At 41.1% G+C, this 22,992-nt stretch overlaps 1 protein-coding gene and 1 long non-coding RNA gene across 6 annotated transcripts in view; one reads left to right on the forward strand and one right to left on the reverse strand.

Moving 5' to 3' along the window:
* The window catches only part of vegfc (vascular endothelial growth factor c), a 222,495-nt gene extending 205,605 nt beyond the window's left edge, over nt 1-16,890 (reverse strand). The window contains exons 1-2 of one of the 2 annotated variants that reach the window (XM_059974303.1): nt 16,792-16,890; nt 13,356-13,490 (exon numbers count right to left, since the gene is read on the reverse strand). In XM_059974303.1, the coding sequence (XP_059830286.1) occupies nt 13,356-13,376 (21 nt within the window). In that variant the 5' untranslated portion in view covers nt 13,377-13,490; nt 16,792-16,890. Of the gene's footprint in view, nt 1-5,196; nt 6,202-13,355; nt 13,491-16,791 lie in introns of those variants that run through there. The other variant, XM_059974302.1, reaches the window with a different exon arrangement.
* Nucleotides 12,396-22,992, forward strand: part of LOC132396613 (uncharacterized) — a 101,467-nt gene continuing 90,870 nt past the window's right edge. The window contains exon 1 of one of the 4 annotated variants that reach the window (XR_009513046.1): nt 12,396-12,464. This is a non-coding gene — a long non-coding RNA (uncharacterized LOC132396613). Of the gene's footprint in view, nt 12,465-20,392; nt 20,720-22,992 lie in introns of those variants that run through there. The other 3 variants (XR_009513047.1, XR_009513045.1, XR_009513044.1) reach the window with 3 other exon arrangements.

The raw sequence follows: 22,992 nt of genomic DNA on the forward strand, positions 1-22,992 counted from the left end.
GCTGTAATCAGTACTTTTCATTAGATTTTCAAGAACATTGATATTCCGTATCAGGCTGTGATGCAAACTAGTCAATGTACTCTCCACCACACATAATCAGAAGTTTGTCATGCTGAATCTTTGCAAACTAACAGGAAGCAGAGGCACTGCTGCACTTTCTTTGTGTGCTGAGCCCAGGACTGGTCCTCTGAAACGATAACGCCAAGAAATTTAAAGTAGCTGACCTCTCCATCTTTGATCGCTCAATGAGGACAGGCTCATGGGCCTCCAGTTTCCCCCTCTTGATGTCAATAATCAGCTCCTTGGTCTTGCTGACATTGAGTGAGAAGTTGCTGTTCTGGCATCAGTCAGCCAGATTTTCAATCTCCCTCCTTGACACTGACTCGTCACCACCTTTCATTTGACCAACTTGGAATTGTGCTTAGCCACACTGTCATAGAGCAAGTAGAGCAGGGGGCTAACACATAGCCTTGTGGTGCGCATGTGCAGAAGGAGATCGTGGAGATGTTTTCCAAATCCAAACTGACTGGGGTCTGCAAGTGAGGGAATTTAGGATCCAACCATACAAAGAGATATTGCAGCCAACGTCTTGTGGCTGCGATGCTACCCTCCCTCAAATGAAAGGTACAAAGTGAAAGAAAACATAAATCATGCACTTAAATGCATCTTTCGTCTTGGGACATGCCAGGGGTGCATTGTTTATTTAGAGATGCAGCACAATCATTGTAAATTGTCCCATGATTAGGACTAGGGTTAAATTGGGGGCTGCTGTTCAAAGGGCTGTAAGGATCTGTTCTGCGCTAAATCCCAATAGATAAAGTAATTAAATAATAAAGAATAGGCCCTTCAGGCCCCACAAGCCACATCATCCAGCAACACACGTATTTAACTCTAGCCCAAAACAGAGGACAATTTACAATGGGCAATTAACCTACTAACCAGCATGTCTTTGGGTTGAGGGAGAAAACTGGAACAACTGGTGGAAATCCACATGTTCAAAGAAGGACGTAGAAACTTCCTGCAGTGGGCCCTGGAATTGAACTTCGAACTCCGAGGCCCCAAGCTGCAACAGCATTGTGTTAACCGTTACACTACCATGACACCCTCAAATGTATTAGCTTTTTTCAGGTACACAGAAGAGTACAGCCCAGGAGCAGGTCCTTCAGCCTACAATGTTCTGTTGAACAAATTAAGCTAATGACACCTAATTCCTTCCATCTACACATGGTCCATTCATATGTCTATCTGAAGATATCTTAAACACCCTTTTGACATCTGTCTCCAACACCACTCCTGGTCCCCAGCATCCACAGCCCTTGAGACAGGAAATATGCCCTGTACATCTTCCATGAATTTACCCTTTCCACCTTAAATGCACCTCCTCTAGTACTTGTCAATTCTACCCCGGTGGGAAAAAAAACTTTTCCTCTATCTATACCTCTAGTAACTTTATAAACCTCGATCAAGTCACTGCCCTTTCTTATTTATACGCTATAAAATGAACAGTCAGTTCATACATAGTACAGGCAACACATGATTTGGTTAAATTATTGTCATACAATAGTGTGTAAAGGTCTTAGGCACCCTAGATTGTTTACATGGCTTCAGATGGTACGACCTCCACAGAACCCTGATCTCAACATCATCGAAGCTGCCTGGGATTATCTGGAGAAACAGTTGTTAGTGAGACAGTCAAAGTCTGCAGAAGGACTGTGGAAAGTTCTCCAAGATGCTTGGAACTGTGGCAAGTTCTCCAAGATGCTTGGAACAACCGACCAGCCGATTTTCTTATAAAACTGCACGGCATTCTACCTAAGAGACGATGCAGTTTTAAAGGCAAAGGATGGTAACACCAGATATTGAGTTGATTTAGTTTTTTTTAACTGTTTACTGCTCTTCAGTAACCTCTTTTACTTAGAAATTTTTCATTTCATTATGTTTTAAAGTATCTTCTCTTCATAAATTTTACACGTACCTAAGACTTTTGCATAGTACTGTTTGCGCCAAAGTGGTATGAAATCCTTGTTTGCCGGAAATAGACATGGTAATAACAAATACAACTAGGTGCGCCAAACGGCAGAACAGCGCGAAGATTGTTGCGCAGTCTGAAGAAGTGTGAAAATGCCATAATGACAACAGCGGAATAGAAAAACAATTAATGTATTCTCATTGGAAGAGCTGAGAAACTAATGTTATAACTCCTTCGATATTGCACATTTCCTCAGAAATCCATGTTGACTACATTCTGTTATTGACAACAAGATCTGCCGGGGTCTATTTCACTGGTTTCACTATGACTAGCGTTTGCATCACTCTTTATACCCACAATTATAAGGTGTGGATTACATTCCCTACTCGCTTGCTCGTTGCGATTTCCTCCGAATCGCCTCCCTTCAAAAGATTACTGGTTTGCCAAGTCACTTTCGCCTAGTCGTTTGGGCGCTGGGGATTGACGATGCAGCGGGGAGCAGGGGAGAGTGAAGGGCCAGAAGGGGGAGGAAGATGACCCTGGGAGACGGGGCAAGCAGGAGCGGCAGAAGGATGGAAGACATCTGTGAGGGAGTTGGGGCTAGGGTCAGCAGTGAGGGGATAGCGGCTTTTATAGCTGTGTTGACAAACAATTTCAGCGGCGTCACGCGGCACCTGGGGCCATAAACACATCTGTAGTCCACGTTACTTTTAAAAATGAACATCATGTTTTAATCAGCCGAGCTGAAGGCTGAATTGAGTTTACAGTAGCCTCATTCAGCGAGTGAGAGCGCCCTCCAGCTATGGCAGCAGACAGCAAACTCCCTGTATCTTGACAACCGCTCACTCTCTGTCCCCCCTTCACCGAGTCTAAACTTGCCGCTCTTCCTTCTCACTCCACACGTCCTCTGCCCCCCTCTCTGCAAGCCAGATTTCTCCGGTTCTCTTTGTCTTGGCCTGCTCATGGCGTCCCCCGCAATCTCCACCGTGTCAGCATGCCGGCTCCAGCAGACGTGTTCACAAGTGTTGCAGTGAAAGAGTCTGCAACGAAGGATTCCTAAATGATATATTCGCACTCCATCAACATCAGCACGTTTTCTTTGTAAACACGAGAGATCCAGCGGATGCTTGAGCAATGCACACACAAGATGCCGGAGGATCTCAACTGGACAGGCAGAATTTGTGTGTGGTTTTGACATGTCAGTCTCCTGTGTTTTGGGTCTGTCTGCATGTCTCTTTGCTCCCATTTATATATTCTCTATCACTTTTCAAAGTCCTTACAGGATAATGGGTCCAATGCTTCACTGATATCACACGCGAGTTCTCCGAACCAATCTCCTCCATACCCTCTTCCTTCCTGCTCATCGACCTTCCCCTCAAATCTATTCACTTTACCTACTATCCCGTGGTAACGGTTCCACGTGCTTCCCGCAATCTCCTTCATTTATACCGATGTTGCACCTATTTGCCCATCCTTCAGTTATCTCCATGTTTGTCTTAATGGAGGAGGGGTCAACATAGAAAGTGTGTGAGAAATTACCCAGTATGGGATTTACCTTATTCTGTAATCCATCTGTCAAATCTACCTTTGTGTAAATCTTGTTTTATATACATAATCCTCCTCTCACTCTGTATCCTTATCTGCAAGCCTCTCTCGCAGAATGTCGGGCCTTCTCCCTCTCCTGTTCCGCTTCACCGTCGCCTTCTCTGTGGTCCATGGATGTCATGACTTTCACTTCAAGTTTAGCTGCCATCTCCCCTTGTCATCTGAGTCTTACCTGACTCATACCCCCGACTTCCCTCCACTCTAACACCTTCTGGTGTCTTGACAGACAGAATACATCGTATTCTTGAATGAAAATCCCTGTCTAGCGGTGTCAATCTTTCGCCATGGTGTGGTATTTCTCTGATCCGAAAAGAGGGCAAGGAGGATTGTTTCGATGTCCGTAGTGCGTTACATCAATCTGTCTACCTTCCTCCTTACGCTCTTCCCTCATTACCACTTTCCCTCCCTACGATTCACACAGAGCTATGAAATGGTGGGCCAGACTTAATGGGCTGAATGGCCTAATTATGTTCCTACTCCCAATGGTCTACGCCCTGCCCTGCTCATATCCGCCTTTTTCCTCAATAGTAAAGGGAGTTTTTTTTTATTTAAAGCACCTTATCTCCACTGGGTCTCTTGAAAGCGGCTTGTGAGCAAGAAGCGAGCAGGAGGAATTTAATGGTCGTTTCAGCATGAAATCCACCCTTCAGTCAGTCAGTCAGTCAGTGCTTTACGCGAAGCAAGTTTGGGATGGGCCCAGATATAGATTGTGAACGCATGAATCTAATGCTTAAAAGGAAATGTAACAAGCTGTCTTAGCGCAGCTCCAGAATACTGAGGGGAGTTCTCCACACAGTTCGTAATCTGCCACTTCATAAATTTCTCCAGGATCCGACTGGATTGATCCAGAGCGACGCCCCCGTCTGCCAGCGGTATAGGCTCTTAAAATCAAACTTTCTCCGGTCTGCTAACGCGGGGGGGGGGGGGGGGGGAGACGGAGTGGAAGGAACCCCCTTCCTCGCTCCGACACCGGTCAGAACTCGGCCGCACGCAGTCCTCTCATGACTAATTCCAATGTTAACAACCCAACCTAACGCACCAGATATCACCGCCTGCAAGAGACTAAGGTCGTTCCCTCAATCTACTGAAGAGATCGCTTCTGCCAACTTTAACATTCCGAAAACACTTAAACTATAGCATCACAGTTAAACAGCTCTATTAAACATTACACATATAAAGTTACATGTGTGTTTGAAAATGTTACATATCGGTTATCTACTAAGCCCTGTAAATGCATTTCTGTAGCAAAGGTCATATATGCATTACATGTCACATAGTTAGCAACACTTTGCATCAATACCTACAACAAGTTATAAGTAATGTAGATATAAAACGATAAATATACAGTACAAAGATATACAAGTATGAAGTTCCAGTTCTGTATCAACATGCTCCATGCATGTGCTAAAATAAAGTAGTGTAACTCTGTATTTCAACAACTCAGCTAAGTTCCTCCAACTCATTCAGCTCTGGAGCCGGTTGCGAGCCCACACGGTGACCGCTCGCAAACTGCCAGAGCGCCTGTTTAAAAAACAAGAAAGTGAAGGTGACTCGCTGCAGGACAGTAGCTGTTCAGTAACGACAGCGAGAAGGAAAATTAAAGAACAAAAACGCCTCTTTACCTTCGCGTCCACCGGGTCCTGATAATCATCGTAATAGTCTTGGCTGGATTCATATGCGGAGTCCCTTTGCAAGAAGGCAATGTAAATTAGAAAGAGAGAGATCTCCAGAATAAGCATTTTTGTCCTGGGATGCAGCAGGAAGCCGCCTGGCGACCGGTGCAATAATAATTTTAATCCTCGATCTTTCTTCCCCTCTGCTCTTTGCGGTTCAACGTGAAAGGGAGGACCGGGGTGTCTGGAGGTGCCCGACAGTGCTGAAAAGTCACAGTGGCGTTCCCGGTGCTTGTTGTACAAATCGCACCGAGCCTGGTGTCCTTGAGGGGCCACTCTCCGGAGAGCCAGAAGTTTTACCCGCGAGTCGCCTGAATCAGCAGCGTCTTCACTGAACGGACACCGGCAATCTGCTCTGACTGTTGAGTAACAGAGAGCCAGGGAGGCAAACTGGGCATGGTTATACTTCAGTCAGTCGGCGGACTCTTCAACTAATAACCGCGGCCCTCTCCTCAACACGGACTGACTGACTGGCGCTGGAGTAGATCTTCGGCTTCACTATTTATACGAGGAGTTTAGCAGGGGACTGGGGGGGGGGCACATGCACAATGTAGTTGAGCGCAACCAGGAAACGGCTCTGACAATCCCCACGTGGCTAGAAAAATAATATAAAATGCACATGTCAAGTCCTGGCTTGTATCCTTTTCCTGAGTCTGAGGTTTTGACAGGTCGTTCTGCGCTCCACGCAGTGTTTCTGACTGGTAGCGGCCACTCAGAGTTACCCATCTGACTCACGGGCTTCTCAGGAACACTTGGATGTTTCTGCAGTCCACGGGGACGAGCTGGCATCGGCACCTCACCACGTTCCAAAGCTCCGTGAGCTACTGAGGTCCATTTCCCGATCTTGGAGTCCAGCTGGACTCCCAACTTTCGCACAGTAAGCTCCCACAGTCTCCGAAACCGATTCCCCTACAAACTGGAGACACGAGAGACTACAGACGCTGGAATCCGGTGCAACTAACAATCAGCTGGAGGAACTCAGCGGGTCAGGCAGCATCAGTTGTGTGTGTGGGGGCGGGGGGAGGTGTGGACTCCTCATGCTTTTAAGGAAGAAAATTGAGGACAGAACTCTCTAACTTCTCTTTAGAGTGCCCTGGCATCTTTAAACGCCATCTGATCAGTGGGTACTTTATTAAATACATCTATGCACCTGTTCCTTAATGCAAATATCTAATCAGCCAATCATGTGGCAGCCACAGTGCATAAAAGCATGAAGACATAGTCAAAAGGTTCCATTCGTGGGGAAGAAATGTGATCTAAGTGACTTTGACTGGGGAATAATTGTTGGTGCCAGACAGGGTGATTCGAGTATAGCAGAAAAAGCTGATCTCCTGGGATTTTCCATATACATTTGTCTCTAAAGTTTACAGAGAATGGTGTGAAAAACAAAACAAAAATGCATCCAGTGAGCTGCAGTTCTGTGTGTGAAAATGCCTTGTTAATGTACTGTCAGACTGATTCAAGCTGACAGGGAGGTGACAGAATTTAAATAACTATCCATCTGAGCCTCAGGATTCACACCACCAGATTCAGGAACAGTTACTGCTCCTCAACCTTCAGGCTCTTGAACCAAAGGGCATAACTTCACTAAACTTCACTTACCCCATCATTGAAACATTTCCACATCCATTGGCCTCACTTTCAAGGACTCTTCATTCTTGATATTTATTGTTTATTGACTTATTATGATTATTATCTTTTTGTATTGTAGTTTGTTGTCTTCCTAGTTGAACATCCTAGTTGTGTGGTTTTTCATTGATTCTGTTATTATTATCATTCTATAGATTTATAGAATATGCCCACAAGAAAATGAATGTCAAGTTGTATCTGGTGACATATCTGTACTTGGGTAATAAAATTTACTTTTAACTTTGTTACAACAGTGGTGTGCAGAAGAGCATCTCTGAATGCACATGCAGAGCCTTGAAGGGCATGGGCAACAGCAGCAGAAACCATGAACATTTACTGAGTGGCCACTTTATTAGGTAGAGGAGGTATCTAATGAAATAGCCACTGAGTGAATATTGGTATGGACATTAATAATAATTTTATTTTGGAAAGATGGGCATTACTGGAAATGGAGAATACTTATTATCCATTGCCTTATTGACCTTATTTGCAGGTATTTTCCTTCACTACACCTCCACTCTATACCTCTTTCATGCCCAGTCATCATCCCTTGAAACCGGTAGATGATACTTTGAAAGAGAAGTTTTGGTTGAAGTTGTAGAGGAAGTGGAAAGATATTGTGATCAGCAAGTAGCTCTCCCATGTGGAAATGCTTGGGAGTTCTGAGGTCTAGGATCAGATTCCTGTGTGACTTCAGGATCCATTAGCGGACCATGCAAGCAAATGAAATCCCTGACGTTTGCGCATCAAGGGGCAGTTGGCAACAACGAGATGGTGAACAAAGTCTATTCACAGTGCTAATGGGCCTCAAAATATCCTGCTGGAACTTCATAAGAAAGAGCAGATAGGTTTAGCAAATTCATTCACAAAATCTCTTTACAATGCAGACTGCCCTGCACTGCATCACATGCCCACAGCAAGAGATGTTTTGGCTACATGCAGCATTTCATGCAGTGAGACAGCACGTTAAGAGTTACTTTACCCATCCATCTTGTGCCAGGATCATTTCTTAACTATTTAAATAAATTGATTCTAAAATATCACTGATTATGATCAATAAGGATTAGAAGCAGGCATGGACCATGAAGCTTGGTTCATTATTGAATAAGATCATGGTTGTTTTGAATATGACTTTAGAGTCATACAGAAGTACAGCGTAGAAGCAGGCCATTTGGGCCATCTAGTCCATGCCAAAACTATTTAAACTGCTTACTCCCAACGACTTGCACTGGGACCATAACCCTCCATATCCCTATTATCCATGTGTCTATCCAAACATCTCTTTAATGTTGAAATCTAGCTTGCATGAACTACTTGTGCTGATAACTCAATCCACACACCCATGATCCTCTGAATGAAGAAGGTTCCTCTCAAGTTTCCCTTAAACTTCCTACCTTTCACACTTAAGCCTTGACCTCTGGATGTAGTCACATCCAACCTCAGTGGAAAAAGCCTGCTTGTATTTACCCTATCTGTACCTCACATAATTTTCCTAACAGCTGTCCTCTCACTCTAACACATTCTAAAGAATGCAGTCCTAACCTGTTCAATCTTCCCTAATAACTCAAGTCCTCCAAATATGGCAATATCCTTGTAAATTTTCTCCGCACTCTTTCAACCTTGTTTACCTCATTCCTATGCGTAGTTGACCAAAATTGCACAAGGTACTCCAAATTAGGCCTCTCCAATATGTTAGACAACTTCAACATAACATCCCATCTTCTATACCCACTACATTGATTTATGAAGACCAATGTGCCAGAAGATCTCTACCAGTGAACCGCTTTCAATGAACTATGAGCCTGTATTCCCTCAGTTCTACCACACTCCTCAGCACCCTACCATTCATTATGTAAGACCTATCCTGGCTGGTCCAACTGAAGCACTTGCACTTGTCTACATTAAATTCTGTCTGCCATTTTCAGCCCATTTTTCCAGAAGATGCGGATCCCTCTGCAAGTCTGCATGATTGCTTTCCTACACTACAGCTCCACTCTTGGCATCATCCAGAAATTTGCTGATCCCGTTAGCCACATTACCATCCAAATCATTGATAGAGTTGACAAAGGACCCGGCACTGATCCCTGCTGCACTCCACTTATCACAGGCCTCCAATCAGAGAGGCAACCTTAACAAAAAGAGTTTAACTTTGTACTCCCATGAATTCTCAGAAACCTCCAGCTTCTGCACCTTTTCTTTAACTCTGCATCAAAAAATTCAGAAGTAAAGTTTCCAGTTCTCTTCAGAGATAAGAATTCCAAAGATCCATTACTCCTGAGTGAAAATGATATTGCTTTACCTCTATTGTTTTTATGTAGTGACTTTTAGTTTCTCCCATAATAGGAAATACCTCTCCTTACCCAAACTGTCAAGAATTTTCAGTCTTGATTAGGTGCCCAAACGCGAACCATCAACATTCCATTCCCCTCCATAGCTGCTACCTGACTTGTTGAGCTCCTCCAGCTCCATTGTGCGTTGATCCAGATTTCCAATTTCTGCAACCTCACTTAGGTCTTCAACAACTTCCAGGATGATACATCTGTCAATTAAGGTCCTTCTCACTCAACAGTCAGGGCAAGGCTAATCTGCCCAGAAGTTCCCCAGTACTTGTCCAGCAGACCCTCTTGGAATAATTTTCAATATGTTCAGACTCAGATTTACTTGTTCATTGAAGCATACAGTGAAATGGTTCATTTGCGCTAACAACCAACACACCTGGGGATGTGCTCGGGGCAGCCTGCAAGTACAATACAATGCTGTATGTAGAATTCCAGATGTGTTCTCATCAATATTTATATAAAACACAACCTCCTTACATTTAAAAAAAAATTGATTAGAAATAAGGGACGGTAACAGACATTTCCAGACAATGAGCCTGTGCCGCTCAATTACATCCATATGGCCAATTAATCTGCTAAACCATATGTCTTTGGAACATGGGAGGAAACCAGAGCACCCAGAGGAAACCCACATAGTCAAGGGAAAATGCAGAAACTCCTTACAGGCAATAGTGGGAATTGAATCTGGATCTCTGGCACTGAAATAGCATACTCTCTAACTGCTATGCTGCCATACCATTCTGAATTTGAATTCAATTCCCCTAACAATAAATTAAACGTTCTGTTAACTTGCTTGATTACTTGCTGTACCTGCATTCTGGCTTTTTTGAAAAACATGCATTAAGTTGTCCCATTCCCTCTTCATCTTCGAACTCTGTAACTTCTCAATAGTCGAATAGTATATTTTTAAAATTTCTCCTGTCAAACTGGGCCGTTTCACATTTTCCCACAGTATTCTCCATTTCCCACATCCTTGTCGCACACTTAATCTTTGTAGCCTCCTTATGCATTTCGTTCACAGCCTTATTAGCGTCGCAAGCAAATTCAGGAACAATAACGTCAGTTCACCCAGTGCCCCTGGAAGGGCGATTCTATTCTTAAGCACCAGAAAAAAAAGGCACGGATGTTGGAAATCTGAAATAAAAACAGGAAATACCGGAAATATTCAGCAGGTCCTTTTAGGAGGGTCATTGACCTGAAATGTTAACTGTAGTTCCTCTCTCTCTTTCCACAAAAGCCGGAGCATTTATGGTGAACCTACAAGGAAAAGGTTTGATTTGGTGCTGAAACTATAACTTATATGTGTTCTCACTAGGTGTACCGGCATGTCTGGTAGTGCTGGATTGTAGATTGTAATGGCTGCATGTGAACTAGGGAGGCAGGTTCTTGCAACCCAAATTCTGAGCATATGGACATCCAGAAATATCTATACCATTATGTTTTAATTGGAGTTGGAGGTTTGCCTAGGTAAATCTAATATTTTTTTTGCTGATCCTTCTCACTTACCTCGTAATTCATAACTGTTAAATAATTTTGTCGGTAATAGTAATCTTAGTTATGAGCAGAGATTTTCCTAGGCTATGCTTGTTTTCTTTGGAAAAGTGGAGGCTGAGATTTAATCAAGGCATATAGAATTATTGGAGGCCTGGTCAGGATAAAGGGAGGTGATCTATTTCCTGGGCAGAAAGGTCAATAACTCAAGGGGATAGATTTAATTGGTTTTAGGGGTAGAAGGAAGTGGAGGAAAATATTTTAAACCCTAAGAGAAGTGGGAGTCTGGAGGTCACTTCCCGAAAGACTGGTGGAGGTATTTCAAGAGTATCTTACAGAGCCACATATTACAGACCAAGAACTGGGAAATGGAATTAACCCGTTTCCACGCTTGGTTGGACCATCTTTGCTGTAAATTTCTCCATTTAGCAAATTAAGTGTTTTTTAGTTTTCTATGCCAAATAAGCAGGTGTCAGGACAGGCAACCAAGAGATGGATCTTAAGCTGTAAGCAAACTGCTGGAGGAACTCCACAGGTCAGGCAGCATCTGCGGGCAGAAGGATGGGCAATGTTTTGGGCTGAGGCCCTGCAGTAAGATTGGAGAAAGCTAGTACAAAGTGGTGAAGGTAGGGTTTAAGGTTCATCTTTGAGCGAGTGATTCCCATAGATTAGTAGCTGGACAGTTGATGGCAGATTCATCATCACTGGACTGATGAAAACGAGATGTGTGCCAAGTATCAATAGTACAACACAATCCTCTTTCCTTTGCATGGTCACTTATTTGTCATCATGAGGAAATCTGCAGATGCTGGAAATTCAAACAACACACACAAAATGCTGGTGGAACACAACAGGCCTGGTAGCATCTATAGGGAGAAGTGCTGTCGACGTCTCAGGCCGAGACCTGACGAAGGTCAGGTCTCGGCCTGAAACAGAATTAGAACAATGCAGAATTAGAAAATTGTTATATCTTTTAAATTCCTCTACACGTATGTTTTTTTTTAAAAGGGCATGACTCTGGCTGGATATACAGTAGAATTGTACATAATGTCTGCTACGTAGTTCTCAATAAAACAGAATTTATCCATGGTGACTGCAATTACTGAGGTCTTTTCACAGTTTGGAGGAAATTTGAGGCTCTGTGCAATGACATCTTCAAGGAGCAATACCTCAAAATGGTGATGTCCATCATTAAGGACCCCCACCCTTCAGGTACAGAACCCTGAAGGCACAAACTCAATGATTCAGAAATAACTTCTTCCCCTTTGTCATCCAATTTCTAAATAGGCATTGAACCCATGAATACTACCTCACTACTTTTTTTATTTCTACATTTGTTCTATTTATTTAACTGAACTTATTAATTATCTATATATATACTTACTGTAATTCACAGTCTTTTTCCATTATTATGTATTGCAATGTACTGCCGTCTCAAAGGCAGCAAATTTCACCATATATGCCGGTGATACTAAACCTGATTCTGATCATAATCAGTACTTTTGGATGCATACCAAGGTGAATGCAATTGTTTTGAAATTAACTTTTGAAGCCTACCAGGCAGTTGGTTTTTAACAATTAAAGTGTGTTGATATCATAAAAAAACAGTAGTTTTTGAAAAATAAATGCTGTATTGCATTTGATTAGCCTTGTTGAAGAAGTCACTCTTAGTATCTTTTTTTTAGGTAGTGGAAAACATAAATGGAACTGATTGCAAACAGCAATTTCAAGTCTAAAGTAATCAGATGAAGGTGTGAGGTAAAATGGTTTCAATTTTACAATTAGTTAAAATGTATAAGTGTATAAATGCATTTATACAAATGTGTAAATAGTTACAAATTTTACAAATGTATAAGATGATGAGAGGCGTTGATTGTGTGGATAGCCAGAGGCTTTTTTCCCCAGGGCTGAAATGGCTAACACAAGGGGGCATAGTTTTAAGGTGATTGGCAGTAGGTACAGAATGGATGTCAAGGGTAAGTTTGGCGGGTGAATGGTGGGTGCATGGAATGCATTGCCAGTGACAGTGGTAGAGGCAGATACAATAGGGTTTTTTAAGAGGCTGTTAGGTAGGTACATGGAGCTAAGAAAAATGGGGAAGGGAAATTCTAGGTAGTTTCCAGAGTAGGTTACATGGTCGGCACAACATTGTGGGCCGAAGGGCCTGTAATGTGCTGCAGATCTCTATGTTCTCTGTTCTATGTTCTAGTTACAGTTGGATGATAAACATCTCAAGAAAACAACTGGGACATCATCAATAGACAATAGACAATAGGTGCAGAAGTAGACCATTCGGCCCCTCGAGTCTGCACCGCCATTCTGAGATCATGGCTGATCATTCACTATCAATACCCTTGTCCCCATATCCCTTGATTCTCCTATCCATCAGATATCTATCCAGCTCCTTCTTGAAAGCATCCAGAGAATTGGCCTCCACCGTCTTCCGAGGCAGTGCATTCCACACCTCCACAACTCTCTGGGAGAAGAAGCTCTTCCTCAACTCTGTTTTAAATAACTGACCTCTTATTCTCAAAGATGGTAAAGAAATCTCCAAGAAGCAAAAAGGTCCAATAGGAAAACTTTTTGACATTGTTGGAAGATGCAGGAAAAATATCAGTGGGATCTCAGCCCAAAACGTCGACTGCTTACTCTCTTCCACAGATGCCGCATGGCCTGCTGAGTTCTTCCAGCATTTTGTGTGTGTTCTTTGGATCATCTCACCATCTCAGTTTCCATTTGTATGCTGTTCAACTTGTCATGTGCTGCTCTTTCTGACGGTTTGCTCTGTAGTGAAGAAGAGACTGGTGAAATAAAACTGAGCATATTTGTGTACAAAGTTCTGTGCACGACCATATGCAATGTGCATTAGAGCAGGGTTAGTGAAGAGTTTAACTCTAATTTAATATGTACTTGCATCGTCTATTCTGCAAGAAAGGTGAGATGTGACTTAAAATCCCTGCCCACATAGGTTGGAGTGGACCAGAAATGGAAGGACCATTATCTTAGACAGCACAATGACACATCTAGCAGAGCTGCCACCTGTCAACTCCAGTAAACCAGAGGTTCAGCCCTTCAGCGGTTCATTCCTGACCTCTGGAGTTGTCTGTGTGGAGAGTGCTGTTGTTGCAAAGAACATTTTGTCAGTGGTCATCAGGATCCAAGAAGCATTGAACTTTCATATGACAGGATCTTCTCAGGCAAGGGTAGGAGGCTTGCCAAAACTTCTAACCTTCAGGGTACAATTACACTAACAGGTCATGGAAGCATTGTTTGTCAAGGTCAATGTTTTCAACTATTTTCCTGTGGGAAATAGTGAGCAGCAAGAATGTGTCCTTCAATTCTACAGTATGGGAGGATTCCCACAAGTGCAATATATCTAAGTACACTCAAGCAGCCCATGTTTGTCCCCTCTCCCTGTTCAGTAAACAGAACAACAACAGTTGCACGAATGCAAAATGTAACCTTAGAAAATGGATCTTTTAGTTATAGAGCCATACAGCATCAAAGCAGGCCCAAATGGTCCACACTGACCAAGATTCCTAGCTAAGTTAGTCCCAGTTGCCCATAGCTCCCTGAACCTTTCCTATCCATATACCTGTCCAAGTATTTTCAAATGTTGTTCACATAGCTTCCTTAACCACTTAAACATTAAAATGTATATTATTTGCTGATGATACAACTGTATTTTGTAGTGGGGAACATCCGAAACAACTTTTGGATACAGTGGAAAAAGAACTAAAAATTATAAAGAAATGGTTTGATACTAACAAATTATCACTGAATCTAAGTAAAACTAAATTCAAAATATTTGGAAACCGTGTACTAAACTCATAGAGTAAACTTAGAATAAATGATGTTGAAATTGATAAGGTATCTGAAACAAATTTTTAGGAGTGGTAATAGATAGTAAATTAAGCTGGAAAACACAAATAAATAATGTCAAAGTAAAAATGGCAAAATCTATTGCAATACTGTACAAAGTGCAAGATTTCTTAAATCAGAAATCATTGTATACATTATACTGTTCACTTATAGTCCCATATTGTGTAGAGGTATGGGGAAGTACATACAAAACAAATACAAATTCAATTTTTCTACTCCAAAAGAAAGTTATACGGATTGTAAATAAGACAAGCTATTATGAGCCAAACAATCTGTTATTTCTTCAATTAAACACTTTAAAATTCAGAGATTTTGTAGATTTTAAAATAAAACAAATTATGTATGAAGTAAAAAATGGACAGTTACCATAAAGTATCCAAAGATTGTTTAAAATGCAAGAAAGTCAACATGATTTGAAAGGAATATGTATATTTCAAAAACAAAGGATAAATGCAAATGTAAAAAATTAATCGTATTTCAAAGGGGTGAATCTATGAAACAGTTGTAGTGAGAATTTAAAAACTTGCACAACACTTGACAAGTTTAAAAATTATTTAAAAATTATTTAATGAACAAATATAAAATACATGATTTAAAATGAATGGGAATAATGTAAATAAATGATATTTGGAATTGGATTTTATGTTAAAAGATTATGATTTTTTTTGTTTTTGATGTGATGATTAATTCCAAATATGTTGTTATATGGATAAGAGGGTTAGGCGTAATAAGCTATAGCTTCAGCCTACACTCTTTTGGTCCATTTTAAAGAATATCTATGTTTTTTGTTGTAATTTTGTCCAATGAAATTATCGTTGTAAATGATGCTTTTTGTTATGTTTGTACTGACGAAAATAAATTAATTTAATTCATTCATTCATTCAACCATTTCCTTTGACAACTCATTCCATATACTGAAAACCTCTAATGGAAATCATTGCCCCTTATATTTCTATTAAATCTCTTGCCTCTCACCCTAAGCCTTTGTCCTCTATTTCCTGATTCCCCAACCCTGGGGAAAAGAGTGTGCGCATGCCCCTTAACAAAGTCCCTTGTACTTTCATTTATCGGTGTCAAATTTACCTACACTCCAATGAATCAATTCCCAAAAAGCTCATACTCCATCCATAAAGTCCCAGCAGGATGTAAATCTCCTTTACACTCTGTTCAGCTTAATTGTATTTTTCTTATAGCAGGGTATCCAAAATTGAACCCAATGTTCCAAATAAAAACACAGAATGCTGGCAGAACTCAGCAGGCCAGACAGCATCTATGGGAGGACGCAGTGACGACGTTTCAGGCCAAAACCCTTCATCAGGCCCGAAACATCGTCACTACCTCCTCCCATAGATGCTGCCTGGCCTGCTGAGTTCTGCCAGCATTTTGTGTTTTTATTTATTTCCAGCATCTGCAGATTCACTCGTGTTGCCAATGTTCCAAATGCAGTTTCATATCTCATCGTCAATTGTCAATGCCCAGAATCATGAAACTATAAAGTCTAGTGCCAAAGCAGCTGCAATGATTCAATGATTCCTTCCAATGTTTTGACATTGTTGGTAGGGGCAAAGGGCACCAAAAATTACTTTTGGAGACTGAAGAAATGCACCACATACTCAAACTGCTGTAGGAACTCAGCAGTTCAGACAACATCTATGGAGATGAATAAACAGACAACATTTCGGACCAAGATCCTTTTTCAGGACTGGAAAAGAAGGGGGAAGATGACAGAACCAAACGGTGGGGGCAAAGGAAGAAGGTTAGCTTGAAGGTGATTTGTAAAGCCAGGTGGGTGGGAAAGGTAAAAGGTTGGAGAGGAAGGAATCTGATAGGAGAGGAGAGTGGACCATATGAGAAAGGGTAAGAGGAGGAGAGGTCCCAGGGGGAGGTGATAGGCAGGTGAGAAGAGGTAAGGGCCCAGAGTGGGGAATAGAAGAAGAAAGATGGGGAGTGGGATTTTTTTTCTACCGGAAGGAAACATTGATATTCATTCCATCAGGTTGGAGGCTACCCAGATGGAATATGAAGTGATGCTTCTCCTACTTAAGGATGGCCTCATTGTGGCACAAGAGGAGGCCATGGACTGACACATCGGAATGGGAATAAGATTCGGAATTAAAATGTTTGGTCACTGGGAAGTTCCGATTTTGGCGGATAGAGCGGAGGTGCTTGATGAAGAGTTCTCTCAATCTACAACAGGTCTCACCAAGGTGGAGAAGGCCACATCAGGAGCACCAGACACAATAGATAACCCCAGCAGATCCACGGGTGAAGTGTTGCTTCATCTGGAAGACAGTTTGCGGACCTGAATGGCGAGAGGGAGGAGGTTAATTGTGATAGCTGCTTGCAGGAATATGAGCCTGGTGGGAAGTTAGTGGGGAGGCATGGACAGACAAAGGAATCATGGAGGAAATGCATCTTGGCCATGGTTCAATAACCCAATGCATCTCTTGAAGAGAAGAGATGATTAGAGGTACAATATTAGTTATACATCACATGGGTCCTTCACAACATGATACATTTTCCAATAAATAATCTGCTTAAGCAAGTTAGAGGAACTCAACAAGTCAGGCAGCATCTGCAGAGGGAAATGGAGAACCTGGAACCCATGCAGACACTTAAAGAAAGTGCAAAATCCATAAAACGCCACTGGGATGAGATTAAAGAAGGCGATCCGACATTAAGATAGGAAATGGCTCTACTAGGTGCATCGCCACACTACCACATAGACCTGATAGGCAAAATGGCCTCCTGCTGAGTCTTGAGAAATATGAAAAATGTTTAAAAGCTCTATTTCCATTGCTGTTTGAGAAAGAGAATTGCAAATACTCATGGTCAGAAAATAAAAGCTCCATCTTTTTTTCTTAATGGGCCACTCTTTCTATTAAAAAAATCAATCCATAATTCTAGATTCTTCCAGAAGGGGAAAGAACCTCTCCACATCTAGATTCTAAGTTACAGCAGATACAAGCCACCAACATGCACAGCCAGCAAACCCACCTAAAATTAGTTACTGAATGGGGTAAATCTATGAAAAGCAATAGTACAACTTTTCAGCACCTTCCTGGAATGCAGCACTCTTGTGAGCTGACCTTAAAAACATTTAAAAATTCATCCACAAGTTGCAGATATCACTTGCAAGGCCATAATTTATTACTATTCCTCTTGCTACTTAGTTTGAGTATGAAGTCAATGTTCTACTGCATTAGACTTGTTGAATAGACATTAATAAAATGGATAGGTTGTGATGTCAATTCATTCATTTCATGGCTATCCTTGCTAATTAATTTACATTTCATGAATGAGTTGAATTTAGTTATACAAAACAGAAATAGACCCTTTGGCCTTTTGAGTATATGACAACCAACAAACATCCATTAATATGAATTTTGTTTTATTTTTATTCACATCTTGTCATCTTTCCCTATATGCTATTACTCTCCTACACAGTTGGGATTATTAATGTGGGAATTAAACCTGCCAACATGCATGTCTTTGGGATTAAACTAGAGCGCTCAAAGAAAACCTATGCAATCATAGTGAAAACTTTGCAAACTCTACACTGACCAAAAACAGAGGTGAGGATTGAACCTGTGTTGCTGGAGCTGTGAGACAGTAGCTCTAGCAATTGTGCCACTATGCTGAGGTGGGGGATTGAAATTCGTGCCTCTAAACAAATTGCTCAGGTACATTTAATGACCACTTGTATACCTGCTTGTTAATGCAAATATCTAATTAGCCAATCCTGCGGCAGCAACTCAATACATAAAAGCATGCAGACACGGTGAAGAGGTTCAGTTGTTTAAACTGAACATCAGAATGGGGAAGTACTGTGATCTAAATCACTTTGACCCATGGAGTGATTGTTAGTGCAAGACAAGGTGGTTTGACTATATCAGGAATTGCTTTTTTTTAAGATGTCTGATACATGGAAAGTGCTTCAATGTATCAGGCCTTCAACTTACCTCTGCAAAGCCAGCTTTGAATTAAGTCAGCTAAGTTCCCTTGAGCTTCAGTGTCCTTTAAAAACCTTATCTTTCCAAAGAACACATAAATTCTGCACGGTGGAATGCCCTCATCACGGAGTTCAATCCCCTTCACAAGAATTTCACTGGATTTGTGAGGCATGACCTATTGGTGCTAAAAACTTATTGACTTCTCTTTATTGCCCTTGCACTTATGTGAGCATTGACGGCATTCCATTAAATGCTTTAGTGCACTTCTACTCTACTATAAACGTAGTCTAGAAATAGCCAGAAAACTGTAATATAAAATATTAACACCATCCCTCCAGAAATCCCCTTTTGTGGCAGCACTGATAACATTTTAATTGTTTCAATTCATTTCCTACTGTCTTACTCTTTCTATTGCTCATAAATTATGCAAATCTCAGCTGTCATGCTTTCTTTAAAAATACTTGTAGTCACTGGTTTGAGACTGGAAGCCGAACTTTGATTTTCTCTCATCCTGAAAGATGATATATTACCATTGATTGCTTCATACCTGTTAGCAACTTCAGCTGTGTTCTTCAGTAGAGAGCTTACCAATGAATATATCAGTGCTGCAATCAGGAAAACTAATGTGTAAAGAGCGGCTGGGGTAAAATCCTTTTTAAACATTTAAATTAGGTAAAATAAATTTAAACTGCATTTAGGATCTCATAAGATTCTGTGGCATTTTACTCCAAATTCCACTAAAGCTCATTTCAATCATTAGTGCAGTAACCTATACCAAAATGGAATTCAGTTGTATAGTTTGTTTAATAACTTATGGAATCCTGTAATACATCTGTATGGAAATTAGTGATTGTTTTAGTCACTCTGTTGTAGAAAAGGCATCATTAAATTGAAAAGAGAGCTAAGAAGATTTACCAAAATACTACCAGTCTGAGTTACTGCGCAGGGAGAGTTTGGACAGGTTAAAACTTTATGCTCTTCTTTACATCAGTGATGTTGTGGTCACAAAGAGTGAGAGCTACACCTCCCCCTGCTGCCCTCCTCCTTCCCTTTCTTCCATGGTCAACTATCAGACTCCTTCTTCTCTAGCTCATGACCCTTCCAACCCACCTAGAACATCAATTTGTGTTAATAGAGCTAAGAAGTTTGGGGAAAGAAGTTAAAATAGAGCTAATAAAATCTCCCACTTGTGGGATAGGATTCCAGTCCTTCAGCACAGTCTGGGAAATTTCCGAAATGGAATAGTGGGTACTACTCCTGCAACTTGGATAGGTACTTGAATGGTGGGGGTATGGAGAGCCATGGTTCCAGTGCGGGTCGATGGGACCAGGCAATTTAAATGGATCGGCACAAGCTAGATGGACCGAAGGGCCTGATTCTCTGCTATGCCTTTCTATGACTCTTTGACTCTAGCATGGATTTAAAAAAATGCTTTCCTCTACTTTTTAATACTTTTGATTATCAGTAATGACTACTTATCACAACACACACTGAAATCTGTGATCTACGTTCCCTGTTTAATTTTCATACTCAGTATTCATGTGCCTCATGACACAGGATTAGACCAATCATCCCATTTGTACAGGTTCACAGAGGAATCCCTTCTCCCACTATTATCCGAGAAGCTGTTCTCTCGCACAAGATTCAAAATTCAAGATTGTTTCATGTCATTTCCAGTACACAGTGTAAAAGCGAACAAAATGATTATTCCTCCAGGTTGATGCTATAAATACAAACTATAGCAGGGGTAATTTATGACAGCTAATTAACTTACCTTTGGGACGTGATAGGAACTTGGAGAACTCAAGAAAACCCACATGGTCATGAAGGTTTATATACTCCACACTTTCAGCATCTGAAGTTAGGATCGAACCTGGAGAAAGGAGCCACTAGGCAGCAGTGTTAACTGCTGCACCACTATGGATGTTTTCCTTGGGAGAGGAATTTATAACCACAGGCTATAAGAATAAGAGGTCATGCAGTTAAAGTGGTTTAAAGAGAAGTTTCTTCACAGAAAGTATCATAAGTCTTTGGAATACTCTAGCCCCACAGAAGTGTGGAAGCAGAACAATTGAATATATTTAAGGCTGTTGAAGATGTTTGGATGACAATGGAACAACAAGTCATGGAAACATGCAGGATGCAGAAGTAAAGCCATAATTAGATGAGTTTTACTAGGTAAGCATTTTGCCCGTCCCTTTTCTATGCATATTTACCTTTCATAGCTTTATCCTCCAAGAGAACCACAACCTTGTAGTGGTTTGGAGGTTTCTGTGCCTCAATGACCTGGAGAACTATGTTGGCTGGAGTCAGGGCTTTAAGCTTTGGCCCTTGGTAAGGTCACCCATGCCAAACATATCAAAGGGTAGAGGTCCAACTAAAATGGTCCTCTAATCCTCCAAGTTTGGAGGCTCAGCTTAGGGCTACAACCCTGACTGGTAAAGCAAAGCTGTTATGGAAACAGCAATGAAGAGTTCTTCTATCGTACATATGAGTGTGATAAGTATTCCTGAGACTCCTCCCAGGACTTGTATGGCTGACAGTAGTGAAAACCAAAAGGAAGCTTTTGGCACAATGAAGGAAGACCCTCATTGCTGCCTTAAATGCTAGTGGCATAATGGGAGGTAAGTAAGTAAGTTCATAGCTTTAAGGATTGTAATGAGGTAAACCACATTGCACCATCTTAAACCTTATACCCCTTAAACTTCTCCAGCCAATGGCCCTGAAAAGCCTTTAACTCTTTTCCTGAGATTATACAGGGATGGCCCCATTGCATGTGAATAATTTGAGTGGTGACAATTAGCCAGAGTTCAAGAAGGCAAAGAAAACAGCAGTTCCTGATTTCTATTCAACCACCTATAATAGAAAATGTGCTCCTTTAACAACCATGGCCAAGGGTTGAATTATACCCATGAACAATGGAGACTCGGGCAAAGTACCAGAGGAATGCCCATGCCCTTTGAATTGCACTTAAACTGAGATCATCATCTTCAAGAGAGGAAGGGAGAAAGGTGGGTTGTTTTCTCAAAGGAAATAGGAGGTTGAGAAGGTCATGGAAATTGCAGCTTTGGGCAGGAGTGTATGTTATCAAAATATGTTGTTAATTGTGAGGTTGCCAAAACAAACAAAGAGAGATGATATCATATTTATCCAGGACTTGATGCTGGAAATAATCTAAATGTGAGGAGACCATTTGATCAACCTTGAGTTAATAAATGTACGTTGACCTCTATACCTTTTTATTCTGATTCTGAGTGCCATTAGTTATGCATTAAGTTAGTTTCAAAATAAAAAGGTAATATATCACTCTGGTAAGTTTTAAGCAACAATAACTAGATATTTACATTTATAATTATAAAAAATATACAATGGATATATTTAAAATGGAGGATGATGGGTTTGTCAGGGTGTCAAAGGTTATGTAGAGACGGCAGGAGAATGGGGTTAAGATGGATAATAAATCAGCCATGATGGAATAGCGGAGCAGATTCGATGGGACAAATCGACAAATTCTGCTCTTATATCCTATGGTCTTACAACTCTATGGATCTGCAGATGAAGAAAGTTAGATCAATTACCATCTCCAATAAACTGAAATAAAATAAGTTCTGTAGTGTTCAGCTGAGACGATGGTGGCTGAACGTTGTAGAACTGTACAATGATTAAAATCGATGACACAAAGTGTCCATTTGTTCCAAGTGGACTTTAGGTTGATTCACTTGCCAAGTATTGGTCCAAGTCTTCATGAATCATTGTCTTGGCGGGGCAAATAGAATTTAGATAAATAAATCTAGATTTTGGATTGGAAAAGTATAAAATGGGTCCTTATTTCATTTACCCTGCAGGTGTAAAAAGGATGATAGGGACCAAATTCAGGTCAAGTCAAGTCACTTTTTATTGTCATTTTGACCATAACTGCTGGTACAGTACACAGTAAAAACGAGACAACGTTCTTCAGGACCATGGTGTTACATGAAACAATACAAAAACTACACTAATTACATAAAAACGACACAGAATAAAAAAACTACACTAGACTACAGACCTACCCAGGACTGCATGAAGTGCACAAAACAGTGCAGGCATTGCAATAAATAATAAACAAGACAATAGAGCAGTAAGTTGGTGTCAGTCCACATTGTATTTCAGTAAAAAAATAAATAATTGGGTTGCATTGTTCTCTGAGCTTGGCAAACATTTCATCACCATATAAGGAGACATCATCAGTGCTCTGTAAGCTTAAGGTTTGTTCTCCGAATACCTGGCCTTTATATACTTATCAATTAGTTGATTGGTCATCATTATGGAAATTCAGTTTTGACATTGGGATGGGGTCTCATCACCGATTGGTTGCTTGCAAACTTTGTGTGTTGTCTGGAATTTTGCCCGCATTGGCTTACAAATGGGATCGAAGTCTACAATGTGCTTATAGACTTGTTAGTGGAAAACCA

The sequence above is a fragment of the Hypanus sabinus genome, chromosome 7, assembly GCF_030144855.1.
Source record: "Hypanus sabinus isolate sHypSab1 chromosome 7, sHypSab1.hap1, whole genome shotgun sequence".
Classification (NCBI taxonomy): domain Eukaryota; kingdom Metazoa; phylum Chordata; class Chondrichthyes; order Myliobatiformes; family Dasyatidae; genus Hypanus; species Hypanus sabinus.